Genomic DNA, 25,287 nt, shown 5'->3' with positions numbered 1-25,287 from the left:
TATGCCAGACCAAGGGAAAAGGAAGGGGGAAAGGAAGGAGGAGATGTCAAGAGCATGGAGGGGGAGGGAGAGATGGAAGAAAAGGAAAGGAGAGAGGTGCCAGGGAATCAGGGAAGGGATGATGCCAGACTGTGGGATGAGAAGGGAAGAAAGGAGAAGAGCATAGGGGAGGGGGTGGTGACAGAGAGAGAAAAACGGAGAGGTGAGAGCTGAAATCAATCATGTACAAAGGAGAGAAGGGGCACGGGATAGATAGTTTATGGAAGGAGCACAGAAAGAGGGAAGATGCCATATGGAAGAGAGAGAAAGGGTGGACACTGGATGGAAAGAGCACAGAGGGCAGTGAATGGAAGGGGCAAGATAGAGGGTGAACAGTAGATGGAAAGGAAACAGACACTGTAGAAAGAGGGAAACAGACACTGAATGGAAGTGTGGGGGAGAGGAGAGACAGCTGCTGAATGGAAGTATGAGGGACAAGGGGAGCAGATGCTGGAAGGAAGTGGGGAGGAGAAAGAAAAAAAGGGCACATGCAGGATTGAGGGAAGAGGATAGAGTTAGTTACTGGAAGGGGTGAGGGAAAGAGGTGGCAAGCTATAGGTAGACACAGTGAAAGAGGGAAATTGAGGACTGAATAGTAAAAAAGAATTTAGACAGAGGCAGAAAATAAATTGAGAAGGAAGAATAGGGAAGAACAGGATTAAGGGAGTGGAGAGAGAGATGCCAGAGCAGGGGGGAAGGAGAGGAGACAGATACCAGACCTGGGAGGAGGTAAAGAGGAAGGAGACAGATACTAGATCTGAGGGGAAAAAAGGAGGAGAGAGATATGCTAAAATCTGCTGGGAGGGAAGGAGGGAGGATGGGAAGAAAGAGGCAGAGAAAGGGGGGAAGGTGTAAGCAGATTAGAAAGACTACAGAGAAAAAGGCTTGGACGAAAGTGGAAAGACAGGAGGCAGATGCAGGACTATGGGAGGTTCAAACAGAGGGGGAGAGAGAGGGAGACCTGGAACAAAGGTAGAAAGGAGAACTGACACTGAATCTGGGGAGGGTAACAGAGGGAAAAGAGAGAGAGACCTGGACCCAAAGGGGATGGGGCTGGATTGTGAAAGAAATGTTGGATTGCAAAAGAAAGAAAGAAAGATTGGATGCACAGTCAGAAGGAAGTGCAACCAGAGACTCATGAAATCACCAGACAACAAAGGTAGGGAAAATGATTTTATTATCAATTTAGTGATCAAAATGTGTCTGTTTTGAGAATTTATATCTGCTGTCTATATTTTGCACTATATTTGTCTATTTTTCTATAGTTACTGAGGTGACATTGCATATTTTAAATTAATCTGCCTTGACATCTTTGAAAAAACCCTAAAACTTGTAAATGATAATTAACATTTTCTCTGCGTATAGTGTGCTTTTTTAAATATTTTATGTTTACCATTATGAATTAAGAAGATATCGTGTGTACATGAAAATGAATGGAAGAAATTGGGGGTGGGGCTGAGTATTAATAGATGTCCCGTTTTGATGAAAAAAATAAATGGTCATATTAGTTATGATCATCCACCAACAGGCAGAAATAAAGAGAAACAAACTGAGCTCTGACTTATGATGGTATGTGTTTTCTCAGGGTTGCCACAACTGGTATTGTGCTTGTTGCAGGTTTCCAGATCTCGCTGCGTCTTGTCGGGTAGAAACCGATGTTTCAGCCACCATGCTGTGGTTTTGATCAGTGCATGCTCTGAATTCTGCAGTTTTGACTTTGTAAATAGTAGGTTTACTGTCCTGATTGGGAACAGGACAATCCACCAATTTGAATTTTGGCAGGCAAGTCAGTTTTTGCCATTGCTGCTGCTGGTTCAGAGCACCGGCAATCACAGCTCTGCACTCTACTGGGCCTGCACACAAGAGCTGTGCCTACCACTCAGCTCTTGTGAGCAGGAACTAGGCATGTTACTTCTCCTTTTACTGCCAATTCTCAACACAAACAGCGTGCATATAATTTGCATGCTGTTTGTGTCGAGCATCACCCGGTAAAACTATATCATTCGGTAACTCAGTGTTTTGCACTGATTTGAGGAGTTCTGTGCATCAGCCTCAATAAAGAGGACAAGATTCAGTGCAAAGCATTTAATAATAATAATAATTTATTTCTTATATACCGCCAAATCCTTGGAAGTTTGAGGTGGTTTACAATAAAGAAGGGCTGGACAATCAGCGAATGGGTACAATCAGAGAAGGGGTACAATCAGCAAATACAATCGGTGAATGGGAACAATCAGCAAAATAGATACAATTAATAGATGTAAGCAGGGGAGCTGGTACAATATAAGGGGTCAAGAGTAAGGTGAGCGGGAAGGAGGAGAAAGGAGATCTAGGGGACAAGGGTAGGGTAGAGGTCTTGGGCTACAAATCAGTTAAATAGATTAGTTTTTAATAATTTTCTGCAGTTTAGGTAGGATGAGGAGCGTGAGAAAATATTGCACAGCCAGTCATTTAGATGACCTGCTTGGAAAGCTTCGGGGTGTCCCATTAATACATACCCATCGGAGTGCCAAGCTGCAGCCAGTGCTGGCCTGGGAGCCCATGATATCCATGAAGGCCTTTGACGTATCCGAAAACTTCTTTATCAGCACAGGACTCGGCACTCTAGCAGTGATACAGAAAGAAAAAAAGGTATCGATATATATTTCTGATCTAAACACAGACTAATCTAGCTCAAAATGACCAAGTTACTTCCATTCTGCAGACAAGTCCAAATAATATGTCCAGATAGGGTGTGAAAGAGAACCAAAACATTCATTGTCACAATAAGAGCGCAGAACATGTTCAAACAATATTCAACAAGCTGGTCCACATATATACTCCGAGATTAATATCACTATGTACGCACAGGGGGCAATGAGAAACTTTTGGGAATCTGCAGTGTTAGTGTAGGGTCATGAAATGGTTAACTGTTGTTTAAAATATTGCTCTGGCCTACATAGCTGAAAACAGTGTACAATCTACTAACCTCATCTGCCTAAAATGTATGTCCCTACCTTACCATATTGTAAGCAAAATAGATAAGAGTTTGAGCCATGATGTACCCTGCCTTTCTGTACATGTAACATTTAGAACTGTAAGATTTAGATATGCAGAGAAATGAGCTAGTTTCCTATAGGACTATAAGTTGTATCCCTGAACCTATCATAAGTGCTGGCTTAGGACCAATAATAATTGTAGAAAAATTATAGAAGTAACAAATGAAAATTGTAGTTTTTGCATATATTAAATTTGCATATGTTTAATGAAAAGGGATAAAAGTCCATGCATTTCCTGATTCTAACACTCTAGTAGGCAGGCTGTTAACTGCACTAGAGTCCGGTATGCTGTAATAAACCTCTTGTACTTTCTTCACGCCTCTGACTTTGTGTGTCCAAGTGACCTTTCATTTGTAGTAAAACGGTCATTAATACCACAGAGATGGGAGGGGACCGACTGAAAATAAAGGGCACGGGTTCCAGTAACTGAGTAATCATAACTCACCGTTTCATGACAAGGTTGAGGAGATAAGCGACAGCAGCCAGCGATTCCGAGGACTCCACGGCCTCAAATGTAGTCATCTGCCAAAAAAAACACAACAGGTAACTGGCCAACCATAACCCAAAATTCTTATAACAGAGAGTATTCTTCTTTGGTGACCGCAAAACTAAGCCAGCCAATATTCTAGAAGTGATTCGTGGATCTTACTATGGGCAAAGTAACAACTTTATCCAGTCATTTACTGAACCTATAGGGCACCAGATGATATGGCAAACCTAGTTTCATTGCTGGATTCCCTCCTGACTCTATTCAGCCAAGGCTCTAGTGCACTAATCCTTCAGCTGGACTTGAGTAGTGCTTTTGATTTGGTCGATCATGCCATCCTAATTGACTGCTTGGAAACAATTGGTCTCTCCAGTAATGTATTAAATTGGTTCCAAGGATTCTTGACTAAACAATCGTACCGAGTCTATAACGACAATAATCAATCCTCCAGCTGGGTAAACCCATGCAGAGTCCTACAGGGTTCCCCCCTATCTCCCACTCTATTCAACATTTACCTTTCCCCATTGGCGAATCTACTGCAAAAATTAAAAATCAAATTTTACATCTACACTGATGACATCACCATAATCCTTCCCCTAACAAGCCTGACTCCTGAGATGAGGATTCATCTAGCATAAACTTTAAAGCAAATCGAATCATGGATGACTGAGTTCAAACTGAAACTCAATGCCGAAAAAAACAAATTCTTCCTGGCAAGCCCGAACGACAAAATCAAAGACACTTCAATTTCCCTGAACAGACAGAACTTCCCTTTTGTCGACATCCTAAAAATCCTGGGAGTGACACTGGACCGTCACCTCACTCTAGATACTCACACAGAGCTACTGATCAAAAAAGGCTTCTCAACACTATGGAAATTAAGAACCATCAGAAAGTTCTTCGATGCAGCATCCTTCCGATTACTGGTGCAATCCTCAATTTTAAACCTGCTCAACTATTGCAACATCATCTATCTGTGTTCTTTCAAGAAAACCATTCAAAGACTCTGAATAATACAAAATTCAGCAGTGCGACTGATCTTCGGTATAAAAAAATAGGACCACATAACCCCCTACTATCAAAAACTCCATTGGCTGCCCCTAGAAGCAAGAGTGCTGTTCAAATTTGCCTGCCTTTGTTTCATATCCATTCTTGGTTTGGCCTCCCTACACCTGGTCGCCCATTTTAAATTGGACTGTCCCACCAGGCCCACACGCAGAATACATATGTTTAGCTACTCAATAATAAAAAACTGCCAATACAAAAGATTCCTTGATAGAACTCTTGCTTTCCAAGCAAGTCAACAGAACGGCTGGCTAGGCAATCCCATCAAGCACTCCTCATCTTACCTTAACTTCAGAAAACTAGTTAAAACCAACCTGTCTAACCGATTTGTAACCAAGAACTCTTAAAGCCTCACCCCTGTACTCTACTTACTTGCACTTGATGTCCCTACAATGTGACTCTCACTCTCTCTCTTCCTCCCTACAAATATTCATGTATTCAAAGACACCATTGTTATTCTAAGACTTCATTGTATTCAAGGACTTCATTGTTATTTCTTCGCTGACTGTCCAGCTCTTCTTGTTGTAAACCGCCTCGAACTACTTTGGCTTTGGCGGTATATAAAAAATAAAATTATTATTATTAAAAATGACATATATGGACACATGGCTCAGAAAGAGGACGAAAGGGTTTTACTTCTCTACAATAAATAGCTTACTCACCAATGCCGCAAAGTACTCTGTCTCAGTCTCCACCCCTCCTTGAGAGCGGATGACCTCCGTGACAGCAGCAAGCACAGCACAGATCTGCAGAAAGAGCAAGTGAATGCACATCTGTAATCACCAGAAAAGCTACCAGTTATACGTTCCACACAGCCAATGCTCTGAAAATCACTTCAGTTTTTCTCCCATGGAACACAGGACCCCAAAAATTGTGAACATAAAATCCAAAGAAATTAGCCCAAGATGGATCAGAGCCCTTTTCTTACTACCAATCTTTTCCGTCAACATTTCTGTAGCACTGAAACGTGTACACAGGGTTCCACATGCATCATGCAGTCCCTGCTCAGAAGAGCTTACAATCTAAGGTGGACAGACTTAACGCTTAAATCAAAATACTTAATTAAAAAAACAACAACAGTCAATTGAATTTTTTCTGAATGAGGGGTTCTCGGCAAACCGCATGACAGGAAGAAATACTTTTACATGATTAAAGACATAATCCAAATAGCCTGTGCAGCAAAAGAACAGGCTCTTTTTCCTACTATCAGTGTCACTGATCCTACACTTTTTAGCCTCAGTTTATTTATAGAAATTTTTATACAACAATAAAAACAACAAATAACAGAAGCATACCCATGAGTATACAGACATCAGAGAGATGTCGAGAGAAAACGTTAAAACAGTGGAAGTAGAAACAAACTGGTTCTTACAGGAGTCAGGATGCAACAGCAAATATGCTTCGAGATCAGACCATTTTTTTCAATGAAGATATTACGTTACATTAAAGATTTCTATTCCGCCACTACCTTGCAGTTCAAGGCGGATTACAAGAGAGTTATAGAAGGTGGGTTACAAAAAAAGATCTCTGTTCTGAGTAAAGGGTAGATCAGGTTGATTCGGGGGGTCAGGAAGAAGGGAGGAAGGAAGGTACTTGTGTTAAGACTTTTTCAGGGATTTCTTGAAGAGTATAGTCTTTATTTATTTTCTGAACATCTTGTAGTCTGGGGTCGTTATCAGTAGATTGGAGATTTGGTTGTCTAGTTTTGCTTCTTCAGTGGCCAGGAGGCCATCATATAGTTTTTTCCGTTTTAACTTCTTTTATTGGAGGGTGTGTGAATGGGGTGCGAGTTTTTCAAAGCCTGGTTGAGGTAGTTTGGATGAGGCGGTTGTTCAGGCAGGTTGGGCCAAATCCGTTTATAGTTTTGAATAGTATACAGTAGAGCCAGTGTGAGTTGAGGTATGCCTCTGTAATGTGGTTGCGTTTCCTCAAATGAGTAGACAAGTCTCAGGGCTGTGTTTTGAATTGTTTGTAGTTGTAGACGTAGACATCTGAGCATTATGTAAACAGCGTTTCTTAAGAACATAAGAATTGCCGCTGCTGGGTCAGACCGGTGGTCCATTGTGCCCGGCAGTCTGCTCACGCGGCGGCCCTCTGGTCAAAGACCAGCGCCCTAACTGAGACTAGCCCTACCTGCGTACGTTCCGGTTCAAAATAACATTTGTATCTATACGTGAAACATAGTAAATTCCGCCATTGAGCATGAGAAGCTTTTCAAGTTTATTAAAAATTTATTTCAAGGTGGTTATACATTTTAAAAGAGGTAAAAACAAATAATACAAATTAGCATAACTTTAACCAAAAAACATATAAATAATTTTTAAAGCAGTGGCTAACAATGTGGCTAATAGAAAAGACAGGAAGACTCTGATAAGGTGGACGCAAAATAAGTACCTTTCAGTGTCCTATATTTGTAATGTTCTAATAGCCTTTGTCGGTACCGTTTCATATCAGATCTCGCAAAAGCAGCAACAGAGGCTGTGCCGAAGCGGTTCACACCTTCAGAATGCATGACAGCTACAGGTGCAGTGGGGAGGCAGTTCAGGGACTCACAGAGGATGGTCAGTTCCCTTAATGCAGCACTAGAAAGGAATTTGGTTTTATGGGTCAACTTGCCTACAAAGCACACAGTACATGTACGCAGAGAATTGCTGTCTTTGTGTCCAGTGAGAACATAAGACAATTTTTGGTGGGCTACCGGGAGAGATACTAAGAGGCTGATATGCAGAAAATAGGCAAGGATAACCGAGTTATCCAGAGAAATCTTGGTGTTTAAAATTCATCAACCCATCTCCCCACCAACTGCACATACCTGTCCAACTAATTAGCCAGACAAAATGTATCCAACTATTATGTTTGGATCATGCTTGGGACTTTCTGGGGGCAGAGGTTTATTACTCAGATAGCCCTGAATACCAGTGCTTACATTTAACAGGATAAGTGAGGCCGCTGAAATAGCAGTCGTAGTTGTCAAGACAGTTATATTCAGTGTTAAGTCTTTCTCGGTTAAGTCTGCTGAATATCCAATTAGAGCAGGGGTCTCAAAGTCCCTCCTTGAGGGCCGCAATACAGTTGGGTTTTCAGGATTTCCCCAATGAATATGCATGAGATCTATGTGCACTGGTTTCAATGCATATTCATTGGGGAAATCATGAAAACCCAACTGGATTGCGGCCCTCAAGGAGGGACTTTGAGTATCCAATAACTCTAACTGCACAATGTCCACTGAATATTGTCTCTTAAAAAAACAAAAATCATATTAAAGTTTTTGAAGCTTACTACTCTCTGCTATTGCTATTATGGATGGTTTTGTACATTCAGGTTTTCATAGTGTGCAGAACAGGGATAGACAACTTGCTTCAGAACATTTCCGCCCTTTTCTGCCGTCATTTTCTATGTTTCTATGTTTCTAACATCATTAATTCATGGAATGGGAGCAGGGACAGGAACTCTTTAATTTGCTGGCAGCCCACAAGAAGTTTCTGGGATAGTTTCAGGTCTCTCCAAGGTACTAGTTTCAACATTTTGTCTACTCAGCACCCAGTCAACAGCAAATCTTACATCTGCTTGCTCCATACAAAAAGTATGAGGACAGGTTTTATTTATTCCATTTTCTATACCATTCTCCCAAGGGAGCTCGGGATGGTTCACAATCTATCTAATGTACCTGGGGCAATGGGGGGATTAAGTGACTTGCCCAGGGTCACAAGGAGCAGCTTGGGTTTGAACCCACAACCTCAGGGTGCTGAGGCTGTAGCTTTAACCACTGGGCCACACACTCCCCTTGTGCATAAGGTTCCTTGTACATAAGAACTCAAGACCTGCTATACTAACATAGTATCCTATTTCTAACACTAGCCAATCCAGGTTACAAGCACCTGGCAGAATTTGCGGATGACACTAAACTATACAGCAGGGTCATAACCATGGAGGACTGCGAGGACCTCCAAAAAGATCTGACAACGCTGGAAGAGTGGGCCAAAAAGTGGCAAATGAGCTTCAACATAGGGAAATGCAAGGTCATGCATATTGGGAAAAAGAACCCGATGTTCACTTACAAGATGGGGGGATCACCGCTAGGGGTGAGCAACCTTGAAAGAGACCTGGGAGTGATGGTGGACACAACATTGAAGGCGTCGGCGCAGTGCGCCACAGCCTCAAGGAAAGCGAACAAAATGTTGGGTATCATTAAGAAAGGTATCACGACCAGGACGAAGGAAGTCATCCTGCCACTGTATCTATTCAATTTATTCATAGGAGATTTGACCCAAGGACTTAGAGGAAAAGTATCACTGTTTGCCGACGATGCCAAACTATGCAACATAGTTGGCAAAAGCAGTGTGCCTGACTTTATAACGCAGGACCTAAGACAGCTTGAACAGTGGTCATCAACTTGGCAGCTGGGCTTCAATGCTAAAAAATGTAAAGTAATGCACCTAGGCAAAAAAAATCCACACAGAACTTACACACTAAATGGTGAAACCTTGTCCAGGACCACGGTGGAACGTGATTTAGGAGTGATCATTAGCGACGATATGAAGGCTGCCAATCAAGTGGAGAAGGCATCGTCCAAGGCAAGACAAATGATGGGCTGTATCCGTAGGGGTTTTGTCAGCAGAAAACCTGAAGTCATAATGCCACTGTACAGATCCATGGTGAGACCTCATCTCGAGTATTGTGTTCAATTCTGGAGACCACACTACCGAAAAGATGTGTTGAGAATTGAGTCGGTTCAGCGAATGGCTACCAGGATGGTTTTGGGGCTCAGGGAACTCACGTATGAAGAAAGGTTAAAAAAACTGCGGATGTACTCTCTGGAGGAGCGAAGAGAGAGAGGGGACATGATTGAGACCTTTAAGTATATTACTGGGCGTATAGAGGTGAAGGATGATATCTTCAGTCTTACAGGGCCCTCAGTAACCAGAGGACACTCGCTGAAAATCAGAGGAGGGAAATTTCAGGGTGATGCTAGGAAGTACTTCTTCACTGAAAGGGTGGTAGATCATTGGAACGAGCTGCCTCAGCGGGTGATTGAGGCCAGCAGCGTGTTAGATTTCAAGAGAAAATGGGATATTCATGTGGGATCTCTAGGAGAGTAAGAATCAGGGAGTGGGTCATTGGTATGGGCAGACTCGATGGGCTATAGCCCTTTTCTGCCGTCAATTTCTATGTTTCTATGTTTCTATCGTGCAATGGTGCGCCCGCACCTGGAGTAGAAACATAGAAACATAGAAATTGACGGCAGAAAAGGGCTATAGCCCATCGAGTCTGCCCATACCAATGACCCACTCCCCGATTCTTACTCTCCTAGAGATCCCACATGAATATCCCATTTTCTCTTGAAATCTAACACGCTGCTGGCCTCAATCACCCTCTGAGGCAGCTCGTTCCAATGATCTACCACCCTTTCAGTGAAGAAGTACTTCCTCGCATCACCCTGAAATTTCCCTCCCCTGATTTTCAGCGAGTGTCCTCTGGTTACTGAGGGCCCTGTAAGACTGAAGATATCATCTTTCACCTCTATACGCCCAGTAATATACTTAAAGGTCTCAATCATGTCCCCTCTCTCTCTTCGCTCCTCCAGTGAGTACATCCGCAGTCTTTTTAACCTTTCTTCATACGTGAGTTCCCCGAGCCCCAAAACCATCCTGGTAGCCATTCGCTGAACCGACTCAATTCTCAACACATCTTTTCGGTAGTGTGGTCTCCAGAATTGAACACAATACTCGAGATGAGGTCTCACCATGGATCTGTACAGCGGCATTATGACTTCAGGTTTTCTGCTGACAAAACCCCTACGGATACAGCCCATCATTTGTCTTGCCTTGGACGATGCCTTCTCTACTTGATTGGCAGCCTTCATATCGTCGCTAATGATCACTCCTAAATCACGTTCCACCGTTGTCCTGGACAAGGTTTCACCATTTAGTGTGTAAGTTCTGTGTGGATTTTTTTTGCCTAGGTGCATTACTTTACATTTTTTAGCATTGAAGCCCAGCTGCCAAGTTGATGACCACTGTTCAAGCTGTCTTAGGTCCTGCGTCATAGAGTCAGGCACACTGCTTTTGCCAACTATGTTGCATAGTTTGGCATCGTCAGCAAACAGTGATACTTTTCCTCTAAGTCCTTGGGTCAAATCTCCTATGAATAAATTGAATAGAATCGGCCCTAAGACGGAGCCCTGAGGTACTCCACTCATCACTGCTGACGTTTTGGAGGGGGTACCATTTACCATCACCCTTTGAAGCCTACCATCTAGCCAATCCCTTACCCATGTTGTGAATGTATCCCCTAATCCCATCGATTTTAGTTTGTTCAACAGCCTGCGGTGTGGAACGCTATCAAAAGCTTTGCTGAAGTCCAAGTATATCACGTCAAGGGACTCACCGGCATCCAGATGACTTGTCACCCAATCAAAGAAGTCAATCAGATTAGATTGGCAGGACCTTCCCCTGGTGAATCCGTGTTGATGTGGATCACGTAGATTTTCTTCATCTAGAATTTTGTCAAGTTCATGTTTGATCAGTGTTTCCATGAGTTTGCACACTATGGATGTAAGACTCACCGGTCTGTAATTTCCTGTCTCCGTTCTGCAGCCCTTTTTGTGGAGTGGAATTACGTTAGCTGTTTTCCAGTCTAGAGGTACTACTCCCGTGCGCATGGAAAGATTGAAGAGTACAGATAGTGGTTCAGCCAGAACTTCACTCAGCTCTCTGAGTACTCTGGGGTGTAGATTGTCTGGCCCCATAGCTTTGTCTACTTTGAGTCTTGAAAGTTCGTGGTAGACATTACTAGGTGTAAACTCGTAATCACGAAACAGGTCATTTTGGCTGTTTCTTATTTGTAGTTGCGGACCATCTCCCGGTGCTTCACAGGTGAATACTGAGCAGAAGTATTCGTTTAGCAGTTCTGCTTTGGTAGTATCAGATTCTGCGTAGTTTCCATCTGATTTCCTAAGGCGTTCTATTCCATTTTTGTTTCTCTTCCTGTCGCTAATGTACCTGAAGAAGGATTTGTCCCCTTTTTTAATGTTCCGTGCTAGATCTTCCTCTGTTTGAAGTTTGGCTTCCCTGACTGCCTTTTTGACAGCCTTAGATCTGGCCAGATAGTCTTCTTTTGCTTCCCTTTTCCCCAGATGTTTGTAGGTAATAAATGTTTCTTTTTTTATTTTAATGAGGTCCGAAATTTCCTTGTTGAACCATTGTGGTTTTTTGTTTCTCCGGCGTTTGCTTACTGTTTTTACGTAGCGGCTAGATGCTTCGTTCAGGATGGATTTTAGGTTTGACCACATAGTTTCCGGATTGTCAGTTTCTGCATGGTTTTGCAGCTTTTGATGGACAAAGTCTCTCATGTGGTCGAAATCTGCCTCCCTAAAGTTGAGGACCCTCGTTGCTGTGTTTGATTTAGAGAAGCCTTTCCTGAGGTTGAGCCATACCATGTTGTGGTCACTGGAGGCCAGCGTGTCTCCCACTGATACTTCCGAGACACTGTCTCCATTTGTGAGTACCAGGTCCAGTATTGCTTTTTCCCTGGTGGGCTCTAATACCATTTGTTTTAGTTGTGCACCCTTAATGGAGGTTATTATTCTTTTGCTACCGCTCGTAGTTGCTGAGAGGGTGTTCCAGTCTGCATCTGGCATCTGTGTCCAGTACTGGTCGCCGTACCTCAAGAAAGACATGGCGGTACTTGAGAGAGTCCAGAGAAGAGCAACTAAGCTAATAAAGGGTATGGGGGACCTCTCATATACTGACAGACTGAAAAAGCTGGGGCTTTTCTCCCTGGAAAAGCGACGACTCAGGGGAGACATGATAGAAACCTTCAAGATCATGAAGGGCATAGAAAAAGTGGACAGGGACAGATTTTTCAAACTAAGGGGAACCACAAGAACAAGGGGGCACTCGGAGAAATTAGAAGGGGAAAGGTTTAGAACAAACGCCAGGAAGTTCTTTTTCACCCAGAGGGTGGTGGATACATGAACGCGCTGCCGGAGGATGTGATAGGCAGAAGTACGCTACTGGGCTTCAAAGAAGGTCTGGACAGGTACCTAGAGGACAAAGGGATTGAGGGGTACAGATAGGAGTAGAGGTAAGGTTATAGGGACAGGATTAGAGGTAAATTATAAAATTAGTCAGACCACTGTTCAGGCAGTGGGCCTGATGGGCCGCCGCGGGAGCGGACTGCTGGGCAGGATGGACCTCTGGTCTGCCCCAGCGGAGGCAACTTCTTATGTTCTTAGATCAGTGTTCTTCAACCTTTTGACACCTATGGACCGGCGGAAATAAAATAATTCTTTTGTGGACCGGTAGTTGAAGAACACTAGGCTATCTCCACCCAATCCCTGCCCCAGACTCCGCCCCCATAAGAGTACTAATTGTAACACTATTTTTTCCATTCATTTTTCATATATATGTACATACAATATAATCATATTAACAACACATAATGGTTAACCACAAAATTAAAATACACAAAGCACAATGTATGCTTTTCAACATTCATTCCTACCAGAAAACAGATAAGCTTCAAGTTTTATTCATATTTGATTAGTCGCTTAATTAAAATTTTTCTAAGCGAGTTACAATATGTAAAAACAACATATAATTTAACATTGTATTAAAAACAAAAAAAAAAACAAAAAACAAACAAACAAAAAATCAGAAAACAATAGCAAAAATAGTTTAAACAATAAATATGTTTTGAAAAATGTTTAAAAAAGGAATGCAACTGGCAAGTTTACAGACTGATACACTAGGTAAGAGAAAGATAAACATTAAAAGGGAGAAGGTTGAAAAAATATGCAGAGGAAGGAAGAGAGTCTAAAAAAGCAATTTACAAGGTGAAAGCATCCTTAAATAAGAAGCTTATTAAGTTCTTTTTAAAATGGCTTAGATTATTTTCATCTCTTAGTTATAGAGGTAAAGAATTCCAGAGTTGTGGGGCAAATGCAAATGCAGGACCAAAAACTAAAAGTACTAATATTCACAAACAATCCCTAAGATGCAAGACTCTGCATGCAGTACAACCCCCAGAGAAAAACCAAACAAATGCATTTCTTCCTGAACAGACAGCAGATGTAAATCAATCACTAAATAAAAAAATAAAAGCATTTCCCCTACCATTGTTGTCTCTCTCCCTCCATGTGCCTTGCCTTCTGGCCTGCCCCCCATGTTAGCTTCAGGCCGGTCCACGGTGCAATCAACGCAGGGTCTTCTGGCCAGCTCCCTGAGTGCTGCATTGCACAAAGCTGTGGGAAGCAGCTCCTTGCGCGCATCCCACGCCTCATCTGGTAGTCTTCCCTCTGACATTGTGATGTCAGAGAGAAGGCTTCCGGGTCAGGCGCAGGCTGTGCGTAGGAGCCTTTTACCACAGCTTTGTGCACTGCATCACTCAGGGAGCCGGCCCAAAGACGCCACATTGATCGCAAAGAGGACCGGCGGCTACAGAACAATATCTTGGGCCCGATGGAGATGTCGGCCCTGTGGACCAGCAGAAAATTTCTGCGGATCGGCACCGGTCCATGGACCGGCGATTGAAGAACACTGGTTTAGATTGTAACTGTAAGCTCTTTTGAGCAGGGACTGTCTTCTTTGTGACTCTGTACAGCGCTGCGTACGTCTGGTAGCACCATAGAAATAATTAATAGTAGTAGTAATGCCTGCAGGTTGAATTCATGAGGGGAGGTGGTGAAGCCGAGAAACATCCATGTCAATAAGGAATACAAAATCAAAGAAATGCTTCTTGAGATACCATGAAGATGAAACTACTGAAAGAAGTTAACAGGACACATATTTGCCAAAGTCAAGCTGAAGAACTGATGTATAGTCTGGAACTAGAAGGTGAGGACATCCCAAGGAAAAGGAGGAACCAGAGCTCAACAACCACAACACAGCAAGATCAACAACCACGCAGAAGCAAAGAATAGTGGTGGTTGGTGGACACCTCTGTACCTTTCAGGAGGAAGTTATCTGCCTACCGGACGTGTTGTCCTGGGAAATGTGCTATCTGCCTAGTGCCAAAAACCCACATATTATGGAGAATTTGCCGTTATCCAATGGTATCCCTCCCAGTAGATCAAAAGTAGCCTCATGGCTCTGGGATAGGGTACAAAAGATAGGTGTTCAGATGGTATTCTCGACAATCCTCCCCAAAGAGGGCAACACCAAATGCGGAAAGGCTCACATCCTCAGAAAGATGTCTGTGTGGATAGTATCGCACAGTTTTGGCTTCCTGGACCATTGAATGATTTTCCAAAAGGCTCTGATCAGAGATGGCATCTACTTATTTAAAAAAAAAAGGAGTTAAGTGTTTACTACAGCAGACTGGTCTTTGAACTAGGATCAGCGAGAGCAAGTGAACAAAGCCCCAAGGTCATTAAAGCCCTTCAGGTAAGACACATGTACAGAAACAGCAAAAAAAGCACATCTAGTAATCTGTGTATACTAATCGTTGTATAGGAAAAAAAAAGGGCTCTAGATCTATAAGTTACGATGGAACAGGCCAACTTGGATTTATCATCTTGGGTCATTTTTCTTTGAACCTTTTCTAATTCCACTGTTTCTTTTTTGAGATACTGTGACCAGATCTTTATCAAGTTGCTCAGTAGACAACACCCGTGTGCAGAGGTTCCCTAGTCTTTTCAAGGCAATACATATCGCTTCTTCCTTTCTTCACGTCCCCCTGCATTTCAGTCGCTTTGATACCGTTTCTTGCATACAGAGCTACTGCTCCACCTTTACAACCATCTCTATCCTTCTTAAACAGATTTTAGCCTAGCATGTTGTGTCACATGTCTCTGTGATAACAATATCTAAATCGGCCTCTAACATTAGGGCTTGCAGATCATGAACTTTGTGGCTTAGACTGTGAGCAATTGTGGTCATGGCTTTCCATCTACATTTCAGCGACATTTGGTCTTTATCTACATCAATTTTCTCTGTTTATGTTTCATTACAGACTAATGCATACAGGCCTCCAGTTTAAAGAACAGTTTACTCCTGGTGGAATTCTGCCCCCAAAATTTCAAAATTTTGTTCACAAAATTAGCAAATTCTGCAAGTATGACAAAATTTATAAACAATAGTTTTGCTAATTATCATCCATATTTCATTTTAAAAATAAAATGGGTTTTATTCTGAATTTGTTGTCTGGATGTTTTATTTTTCCATCATGTTGATTACAGTTTCTTTTTTCTGCTTTCCTGTCGTCTGATAATTCTCCTTCAAGTGGTTGCTATCCATTTGTCTTTTCTACTCTCTCCTGTCTATTCCCTAACTACACCTGCTTCCGACATACTGATCATTCCTATTTAGCTCTTTTCTGCTTCTTTCTTACCTTTCTCCTCTTAAAGTCCTCCATTCCCTTTCATCTTCATATTTCTACTTTCTGTAATATCTATCCTTTCATCCATTTCCTTGTTACTCTCTCCTCCCCTCAGGGTTCTACCTCTCTCAGCATCTTCCTTTCTCTACCCTTATAGCCCAGCATTTGTTCTCTCTTCCTTCCCCACCCTTGTAGCCTAACATCTCCCTCTCTCTTCCCTCCTACACTCTCCCCCATAGTCCAGCATTTCTCCCACTCTTCTCTCACTCCCATTGCCAGGCATCTCCATCACTCCATTCTGCTCCTGAATCCAACATCTTCCTCCTTCTACCCTTCACCGCCTGTGCATCTCTCTCCCTCTCATCCAACCCTTGTCCAACACCTCTCTCCCTCACCTTTGCATATCTCACCCCTAAGCACCATTTTCTCCCTTCCTCAGCCATATCCAACATTTCTGATCTTTTCCTAATGTTTACCATCTCTTTCTCCCCCCTGCCTTGTTCCCTGGGTCAAACCTCTCTATCCCCCTCCATGCACCATCTCTCCTTTCCTCCCCTCCATTATCATGTGCAACATTTCACCCCTCCCCGTGCCAACATCTTCCCTTCCTCTCACCCCTTCCCTCTCCGTGCCAACATCTTTCCTTCTGCCCCTCCCCTATACTCTTCATAGTAAGGCTTGCTTCTTTGGGTCATGGTACCAGCAACGATTCTCACATGCTGCCTGCTGTTAACCCGGAAGCCTCCCTTTGCCGCAGAGAGACTTCCGAGTTAGCAGCAGGCAGCGCGTGATAATCGCTGCTGATACAGTGACACACACAGGAAAGGGGGAATTCTGCACTGCGCAGTCGCGCAGAATTCTGTTAACCCGGAAGCCTCCCATTGCCGCAGAGAGAATCGCTGCCGATACTGCGACCCACAGGAAAGAAGAAATTCTGCACTGTGCAGTCACACAGAATTCCACCAAGAATAACATTTGCAAATAAAGAAATTTCAAAATGATGCCAAAGTTTCTCAATATCTTCAGATGTCTAATAACAAAACAAAACCTATGTTGTCTCCCCTGTTTCATAGGATGAAAGAGGGGAGAACTACAAGCTGCATTGTCCAGTCCCATATTTAGGGTACTTAATCTGCATCAATTACTTATTTATATGAAAAAATAATATTTTCAAAGCCACCAAAAGCATCTCCGGTTACCTCTTTATGTGCAGCAGAGTTGGACTCCCAGAACCTCTGCACCTTACTAAAGGTAACATTGGTGCAGTCAGACAGGCCACTCAAGAAGGTGCCACCGGATTTTTCAGTCAGCGACAGTCTGTTTTCTTCCTCATTCTCCTCCATGCGAAGCTGAGACCCTTCCACTTTCCTCTCCATGGACAGAGACCCCGATTGCAGATCATTGTGAAGCTTCAGAGCATCTACTGTCAAATCGCTCTTCCCTGCAAAACAGATTTATGTCATCAAGTGCAATTTATTAAAATGTCTTTTCAACAGAAAAAAAAGACTGAAAGGAGACCCTTTTACACCTGCTCCAAATGGACAAATGCATGCATCACAACTTATACTACCAGTTTCTGTAACATTTAGACATTTCCACTACTTCTACTTATCATTTCTATAGCGCTGCAAGACATACACAGTGCTGTACATCAAATTCAAATTTTTATTTACTATCCTACATATTGGGGATCCTTCCAGGTGTCTTACAATCTAAAAATAATTAGATACCTAAAAGGACAGGGGTTAAACGAAGGCATGATTTTTACAGGGAGGAACTACCGCATTTCCCCGAAAATAAGACAGGGTCTTATATTAATTTGGGGTCCAAAAAAATGCACCAGGGCTTATTTTTTTTCATGTACCATGATCATCTCTCCCTTCTTCTCCTCCACCCCAATTCTTCCTCTTCCTTTCTCTCCCCCACATGTACAGCATCTTTCCTCCCCTCTCACCCATCCCCTTGTGCCTTCCCTCTGCAGTATCTATTCTATCCTTTTATCAAACGCGTCACTCTCCTCGAGAGGGTTCAGAGGAGAGCGACGCTTTTGATAAAAGGTATGGAAAACCTTTCATACACTGAGAGATTGGAGAAACTTGGGCTCTTTTCCCTGAAGAAGAGGAGAATTAGAAGGGACATGATAGAGACTTACAAGATCATGAAGGGCATAGAGAAAGTAGAGAGGGACAGATTCTTCAAACTTTTGAAAACTACAAGAACAAGAGGGCATTCGGAAAAGTTGAAAGGGGACAGATTCAAAACCAATGCTAGAAGTTTTTTTTCACCCAATGGGTGGTGGACACCTGGAATGCGCTTCCAGAGGGTGTGATAGGACAGAGTACGGTATTGGGGTTCAAGAAGGGATTGGATAATTTTCTGAAGGAAAAGGGAATAGAGGGGTATAGATAGAGGACTACTACACAGATCCTGGACCTGTTGGGCTGCCAGGCGAGCGGACTGCTGGGCACAATGGACCTCTGGTCTGACCTAGCAGAGGCACTTCTTATGTTTTTATGTTATCCCTCCATCCCATCCCTCTGTGCAGAACCACGCCAACCCTCCTACCACGAGACCGACATGTCTCCCTCCAAACAGCAGCGTCGGCAGCACTCTAAACAGGTTGCTTCGCGGCCTTCTCCCACTGGGGCCTTCCCTGTGCCACTTCGCTGATGACATCAGTAGTGATGCGGCAGAGGGCAGGACCCGGCAGGAGAAGACTATGAAGCAGCCTGTTTAAAGTGCTGCCGATGCTGGTATTTGGAGGGAGGTATGTTGGTTGCATGGTGGGAGGGTCGGCAGGGTTCGCATGGGAGGGAGAGATGGAAAGATGCTGCGCAAGGGAATAGATGGGTCAGTGGGGTTCGGCTGCAGGGCAAGCGCTGCTGCCGGCGAATCCAGGGATGAAGTCGGGGACATTCAGGAGGAGCTTCGGGGACGATCTAACTAGGGCTTATTTTTGGGGTGGGGCTTATATTAAGACCTACCCTGAAAATCATGCTAGGGCTTATTTTCGGGAAAACACCGTACAATAAAAAAAAAAAAAAATAGAAGTAGGGGGTGTAACACAAAACATTCAAGAGACAGTCCCTGCTAAGTAAAGTTTACAATCTAATCATATAGACAAACAGGACAAGTTTCACAATGATCTACAATCAGGTCTCAGCTCCACATGGAGCTGACTGGTTAGGGAGTTTCTCAGGCATGGGTGCTTTAGAAGTGAGTGGGAGTTAGGAGTTTAAGAGTTAAAAGCAACCTCTTAGCCTGGATTTGAATACACTTCCCCTTCCCTATTAGCAGTTTCGGCAATCACGGTTTCAACTATTAGTGATTTTTTTTGCCCGCCCCCCTAGAGAATCGCTCGGAAGCAGCCCATATCGACTGGAACTGGCCCCGGGACTTGGATCGGACTGAGGAGGAGGGGGCGATCCGAGGTGGTGATCCAAGGAGGAGGAGCAATTGGAGGCAAGCAGCAGCCCCAGGAGCATAGCCCTCAGCCGTGGACGCAGCTCCGGTGGCAACTTCATGCACGGACCTTACCTGGTGGTCTAACGTTGACACGGGGCAGGAGCAATCTTCCTACACTCCTACCCTGTGCAGAACTGTGCTGTGAGTTCCCATGGTCTCACGAGACTACAACGGGAACTCCCGTTGTAGTCTCGTGGCGGAAGTACTGATAAAAGATAGCATCGAGGAGCATCTAGAAAGGAATAAACTTATTGCACTTCTTCGAAGGAATTAACAAACGGATGGACAAAGGGGACCCCATAGACATCGTATACTTAGACTTCCAAAAAGCCTATGACAAGGTACCCCATGAACGTCTACTTCAGAAACTGAAGAATCATGGGGTGGAAGGAGACGTACACAGATAGATCAGGAATTGGTTGGCGGGTAGGAAGCAGAGGGTAGGAGTGAAGGGCCACTACTCGGACTGGAGGAGGGTCACAAGTGGTGTTCCACAGGGGTCGGTGCTTGGACCACTGTTATTCAATGTATTTATAAATGATCTAGAAACAGGGACGAAGTGCGAAGTAATAAAATTTGCAGACGACACCAAACCATTTAATGGGGCTAGGACTATAGAAGACTGCGAAGATTTACAAAAGGGATCTGAACAAACTAGATGAGTGGGTGATGAGATGGCAGATGAAGTTTAATGTAGAGAAATGTAAAGTCTTGCACATAGGAAACAGAAACCCGAGGTACAGCTACACGATGGGAGGGCTGTTATTGAGTGAGAGTACCCAAGAAAGGGACTTGGGGATAATAGTGGACAAGACAATGAAGCCGTCAGCACAGTGCGCAGCGGCCGCTAAGAAAGGAAATAGAATGCTAGGTAAAATCAAGAAGGGTATTACAACCAGAACAAAATAAGTTATCCTGCCGTTGTATCGGGCGATGGTGCGCCCGCATCTGGAGTACTGCGTCCAATATTGGTCGCCGTACCTAAAGAAGGATATGGCGATACTTGAGAGGGTTCAGAAGAGAGCGACACGCTTGATAAAGGGTATGGAAAACCTTTCATAAGCTGAAAACCTGGAGAAACTGGGGCTCTTTTCCCTGGAGAAGCGGGGATATGATAGAGACTTACAAGATCATGAAGGGCATAGAGAAAGTGGAGAGGGACAAATTCTTCAAACTTTCGAAAACTACAAGAACGAGAGGGCATTCCGAAAAATTAAAAGGGGACAGATTCAAAACCAATGCTAGGAAGTTCTTCTTCACCCAGAGGGTGGTGGACACCTGGAATCCAGAGGGCATGATAGGACAGAGTACGGTTTTGGGGTTCAAGAAGGGATTGGATGATTTCCTGAAGGAAAAGGGGATAGAAGGGTATAGATAGAGGATTACTATACAGGGCCTGGACCTGATGGGCCGCCGCGTGAGCGGACTGCTGGGCATGATGGATCTCTGGTCTGACCAAGCAGAGGCATTATTTATGTTCTTATGTACAGTAGACTCTCTGTTAATCGGAACTCAATTAGCCAGAACTCTCAAGCAACCAGCAAAAATAAAATCAAAGAAATATTGTAACACTTTGAATAAAATCAATTTCTGGCTGAAATTTAAGGGTAAACTTGATAAGCCACACCTGAGTACACCCAAGCTTTGCCTACCACATGACCAGTAATAATAATACTTTATTTTTTTATACCGCCAACACCCAGAGAGTTCTAGGTGGTTCACAGAGTAAGAGGACTGAACATTCAGTGATACAACAAAATACTTAAGAAAGCACAGTACAAAACCAGTATGCCTGGAACAGTTTATGGCAGGGATCTCAAAGTCCCTCCTTGAGGGCCGCAATCCAGTCGGGTTTTCAGGATTTCCTCAATGAATATGCATTGAAAGCAGTGCATGCACATAGATCTCATGCATATTCATTGGGGGAAATCCTAAAAATCCGACTGGATTGCGGCCCTCAAGGAGGGACTTTGAGACTCCTAGTTTATGGTATGAGATATAGTATTAGTTAGGCCTATTTTTAATAGTACCTCTCAAGCAACCAGAAACTACATTTATCCGGCAAGGGGTGGGTGCCGGTTAACTGAAAGTCTACTGTATTACTACCATTTATTACTTCTATAGCGCTACCAAACCACACAGTGTTGTACATTAAACACACAAGAGATGGTCCCTGCTTGAAACAGATTGCAATCTAATTATGACAGACACACTGGACAAAAATGGTGAATAAATATATGCAGGTCATGTAGGAAAATACAAAGGGATAAAGAGGATCAAGGACTACAGAGGGGATGATAGACAAATATGGTTAGGATTTAGATGCAGCTTCAAAAAAATGGGCTTTTAACCTGGATTTGAATACCGGCAGAGACGAAACTTGACATACCAAGTCAGGCAGGTTGTTCCAGGAATATGGTACAGCAAGGCAGAAGGGACGATGTCAGGAGTTGGCAGTAGAGGAGAAGGGAACAGACAAGAGATTTGGCCAACACAATTTCCGAGGTAGAGTATAGGGAGAGATACTGAGGAGCCAATGATGCAACTTGAGAGGGGTAATGTTAGCATGATACTGGCGGAAAATGAGGCGCACAGCAGAATTCTAAACAGATTGAAGGGGAGAGAGATGGCTTTGCAGAAGACCTATGAAAGCAAGTTGCAGTAATTCAGGCAAGAGGTGACGAGAGCGTGGATGAGTGTCTTGGCAGTGTGCTTAGAAAGTACAGATTTTAGCGACGTTGTATAGAAAGAAGCAACAAGTTTTGGTGGTCCATTGGATATACAAAAAGAAGGAAAGAGATGAGTTGAAGATGACCCCGTTTGTTTGGCAACGAGAGGAAAATGGCGTTATCCACTTAAATAAAGAATGAAGGGGAGAGACAGGTTTCAGAGAAAAGATAAGGAATTCAGTCTTGGCCATGTTTCATTTTAAGTGGCGGCGAGACATCTAGGTAGAAATGTCAGCCAGATAAGCCAAGACTCGGGTTTGGATCCCTGTAGAAATTTAGGGCTATAGAGGTAAATTTGCGAGTCATCAGCACAGAGATGGTATCGAAAGTCATGGGAGGAGATCAGAGTGCTAAAGGAGGAAGTGTAGATGAAGAAAATAAGAGGTCCCAGGAAAGAGCTGTGAGATTACACCAAACGATGGCGAAATGGCAGCAGAGGAAGATCCTCCAGAACATACGTTAAAAGTGCAACATGAGAGATAAGAAGAAAACCATGAAATAACAGAGCCCTGAAATCCAAACGAAGACACCATATCGATGAGTAGGTGATGATCTACAGTGTCAAAGGCTGCAGATAGATCAATAGGATGAGGATGGAATAGAGGCCTTGGGATTTGGCCAGGAGCCGGTCATTGGAGACTTTAGCAAGGGCAGTTTCTGTAGAATGGCATGGGTGAAAGACTGATTGAAGTGGGTCCAGGATCACACGACATGAAAGAAAGTTGACAATGGTGGTGAACAGTGCGTTCAAGTAGCTTGGATAAGAAGGGGAGGAGGGAGACAGGGCAGCGATAATTGGAGGGGAAGGTAGGGTTCAGCGAAGGTTTTTGAGAAATTACGTGGGTCCAGAATGATGCCACATGAAAGAAAGTTGACAATGGTGGTGAACAGCGCATTCAAGTAGCTTGGATGAGGAGGGAGACAGGGTAGCGATAATTGGAGGGGCAGGTAGGGTTCAGTGAAGGTTTTTTGAGAAATTGCATATTTATGGCACGTTTGAAGGTGTTTCATACAGTCACAGTAAACAGCGATAGGTTTAAGGAAAGCGGGGATGACAGTATGAGAAATGGCGATCACTAGATGGGTGGGGATGGCATCAGAGGAACAGGTAGTGGGATTTGGAGAAGGAGAGAATATGTGTAGTTTCCTCTTCTGTAATTACAGCGAAGGAAGAAAAGATAACAGGAGTTGGCGGGAGGGGAGGGGGCAGATGGGAGGGGGAAGAGGTGAAGTAGGAGAAGCAGTGAGACTGAGGTAAACGAAGAGGTTGAAATTTACAGGAGGGTAAGAGTATATTACATTACATTAGTGATCTCTATTCCGCCATTACCTTGCGGTTCAAGGTGGATTACATCCAAACTAAAAACAAGAATTACATTCCAAAATTGAAGTAATAGAATAAGCGATGAGATAAAACATTTAAGGTTACCAGCGGGAAGTAGAAGTCTTTAGGAGATAAGAATAGGGTGAATTATGGGGTTTTAAATAATGTTTGGTAAATAGAAGAATATTAGAGAGTACTAAGGGTATAGAGTGCTGGATGTTGGGTTGGGATTGGTTGTGCTGGATAGGTTTTATGTGTTTTTTGAAGAGTATGGTTTTAATATCTTTCTTGAAGGTTTTGTAGTCTGTGGTTGTAGTTAACAGAATGGTGAATTGTCTGTCCAGCTTAGCTGCTTTGGAGGCTATTAGGTTGTCATAAAGTTTTTTTTCGTTTGACATTTTTGGACGATGGGTAAGAGAATAGTGAATGGGTTCTTCTGTGTCTGGTTGAGGAGGATTGATTTAGTCGGTTATTCCAGTAGGTTGGGCTTTCTCCGTTGATAGCCTTGTAAAGTAAGCAGTAGAATTTGAAGCTCAAACTCTCCTCCACGACCTACCGAGTGAGGTGTATGGGAGAAATGGCATATCTTGACTGTCATGACAGTCTTAAAGGCAGAACCAGGTTTCAGCTAATGCAAGGAGGTGGAAAGAATGGTAAAGAGGTCATGGATGTAAGCGATCTTGTTGGAGATAGAGTGGGCATTCCACAGGCACAAGAGAAAGGCAGAAAAGATTGTATGAATATGTATAAACTTGTAGTCTTGCTTTTTTTTTCCTAAAAAGAATATAAACTCTGACCTACAAGTGGTTGCGTGCAATTTATTTTACGCAATCAATCATTCTCAGTGGATTACAATACAGTACTGTATACTCAAATAAAACAGCTTATTCAAAATAAGCCATATCATATCAAATCTAATCTAATCTTTGGTTTATATACCGGGTCATCTCCCAGTGGAGCTCGGCTCGGTTCACATATAATTAAGACTAGAGTACATAGCAGAAAACATAGGACACTTAAACCACAAATAAGATATACCCTACTTAAAATTTAAAAGTCACAGTAAGCCAAAACTAGACGAGGTCTCTTGGTGAAAGCAGAACCTCTTCGGTCTAAGATAGAGCCCAGAGCAAGCTTAGCCACGGGACCCGATCCCTCCTCACCTGCAGGTTGGCTGAAGAAACGGCTGCGAGCGGATTCCCTGTGCCGGCGAATCTGCGGGTTAGAGTCGCTGCTGTGTCCTTTCCGCCAGCGCTTCAGTTTCCCGGCAACACCGGAACGCATTCTGCCGGCCCTCCCCATGGCGATGGCTACAAGACCAAGCGCAACGCACTGCAAACCGGTGCCTCGCTTAATTCACGTGCTCCCCTCCCTCCTCCTCCACGCTTATTCCTTATTGCGTCATTTCCGCCCCTATGTTAGAGTTCCTGCATTGGAAAGAGGGATGCTAAGGGCGCACTTACATTTCTTCTGCCCCTAGTGAGCAAGTGACGAACTGCAATCTCAAATAAAAGATGAAGCGGGCTTCGTTATTTCTGGTTCATGGCTATTATTAGTGGAAACACTATCTTACAGAGGTTCTGGGGGGTGGGGGGGGAAATGTTTTTGCAGACGTGTTTTCATACTTTTGCCCAAATATTTGGCCTCTTAGGTCCCTATATTGTTTCCAGAAATTGCTTTTGGTGGCAGTGGCGTACCTAGGGTATGTGGCACCCGGGGCCCATCATTTTTTGACACCCCCCCATGTAAAAAAATATTTTTTTGTAATGACCATGAAACGGAATAAATGGTCAGAATAGAAACAGGCAGTGAAAATTTTCT

At 43.5% G+C, this 25,287-nt stretch overlaps 1 protein-coding gene across 1 annotated transcript in view; it reads right to left on the bottom strand.

Moving 5' to 3' along the window:
* RRP12 (ribosomal RNA processing 12 homolog) overlaps nt 1-24,889 on the bottom strand; it is a 222,333-nt gene extending 197,444 nt beyond the window's left edge. The window contains exons 1-5 of the mRNA XM_033941439.1: nt 24,630-24,889; nt 17,148-17,389; nt 5,292-5,375; nt 3,523-3,599; nt 2,538-2,643 (exon numbers count right to left, since the gene is read on the bottom strand). Coding sequence (XP_033797330.1) covers nt 2,538-2,643; nt 3,523-3,599; nt 5,292-5,375; nt 17,148-17,389; nt 24,630-24,768 — 648 coding nt within the window. The 5' untranslated portion in view covers nt 24,769-24,889. The remainder of the gene's footprint in view (nt 1-2,537; nt 2,644-3,522; nt 3,600-5,291; nt 5,376-17,147; nt 17,390-24,629) is intronic.
* Between the last annotated feature and the right edge of the window lie 398 nt (nt 24,890-25,287).

This window comes from Geotrypetes seraphini, chromosome 4 (genome assembly GCF_902459505.1).
Source record: "Geotrypetes seraphini chromosome 4, aGeoSer1.1, whole genome shotgun sequence".
Taxonomy (NCBI): Eukaryota; Metazoa; Chordata; class Amphibia; order Gymnophiona; family Dermophiidae; genus Geotrypetes; species Geotrypetes seraphini.
The sequence above is the reverse complement of the archived record's forward strand: the minus strand, read 5'-3'. Positions and strand labels throughout refer to the sequence as shown.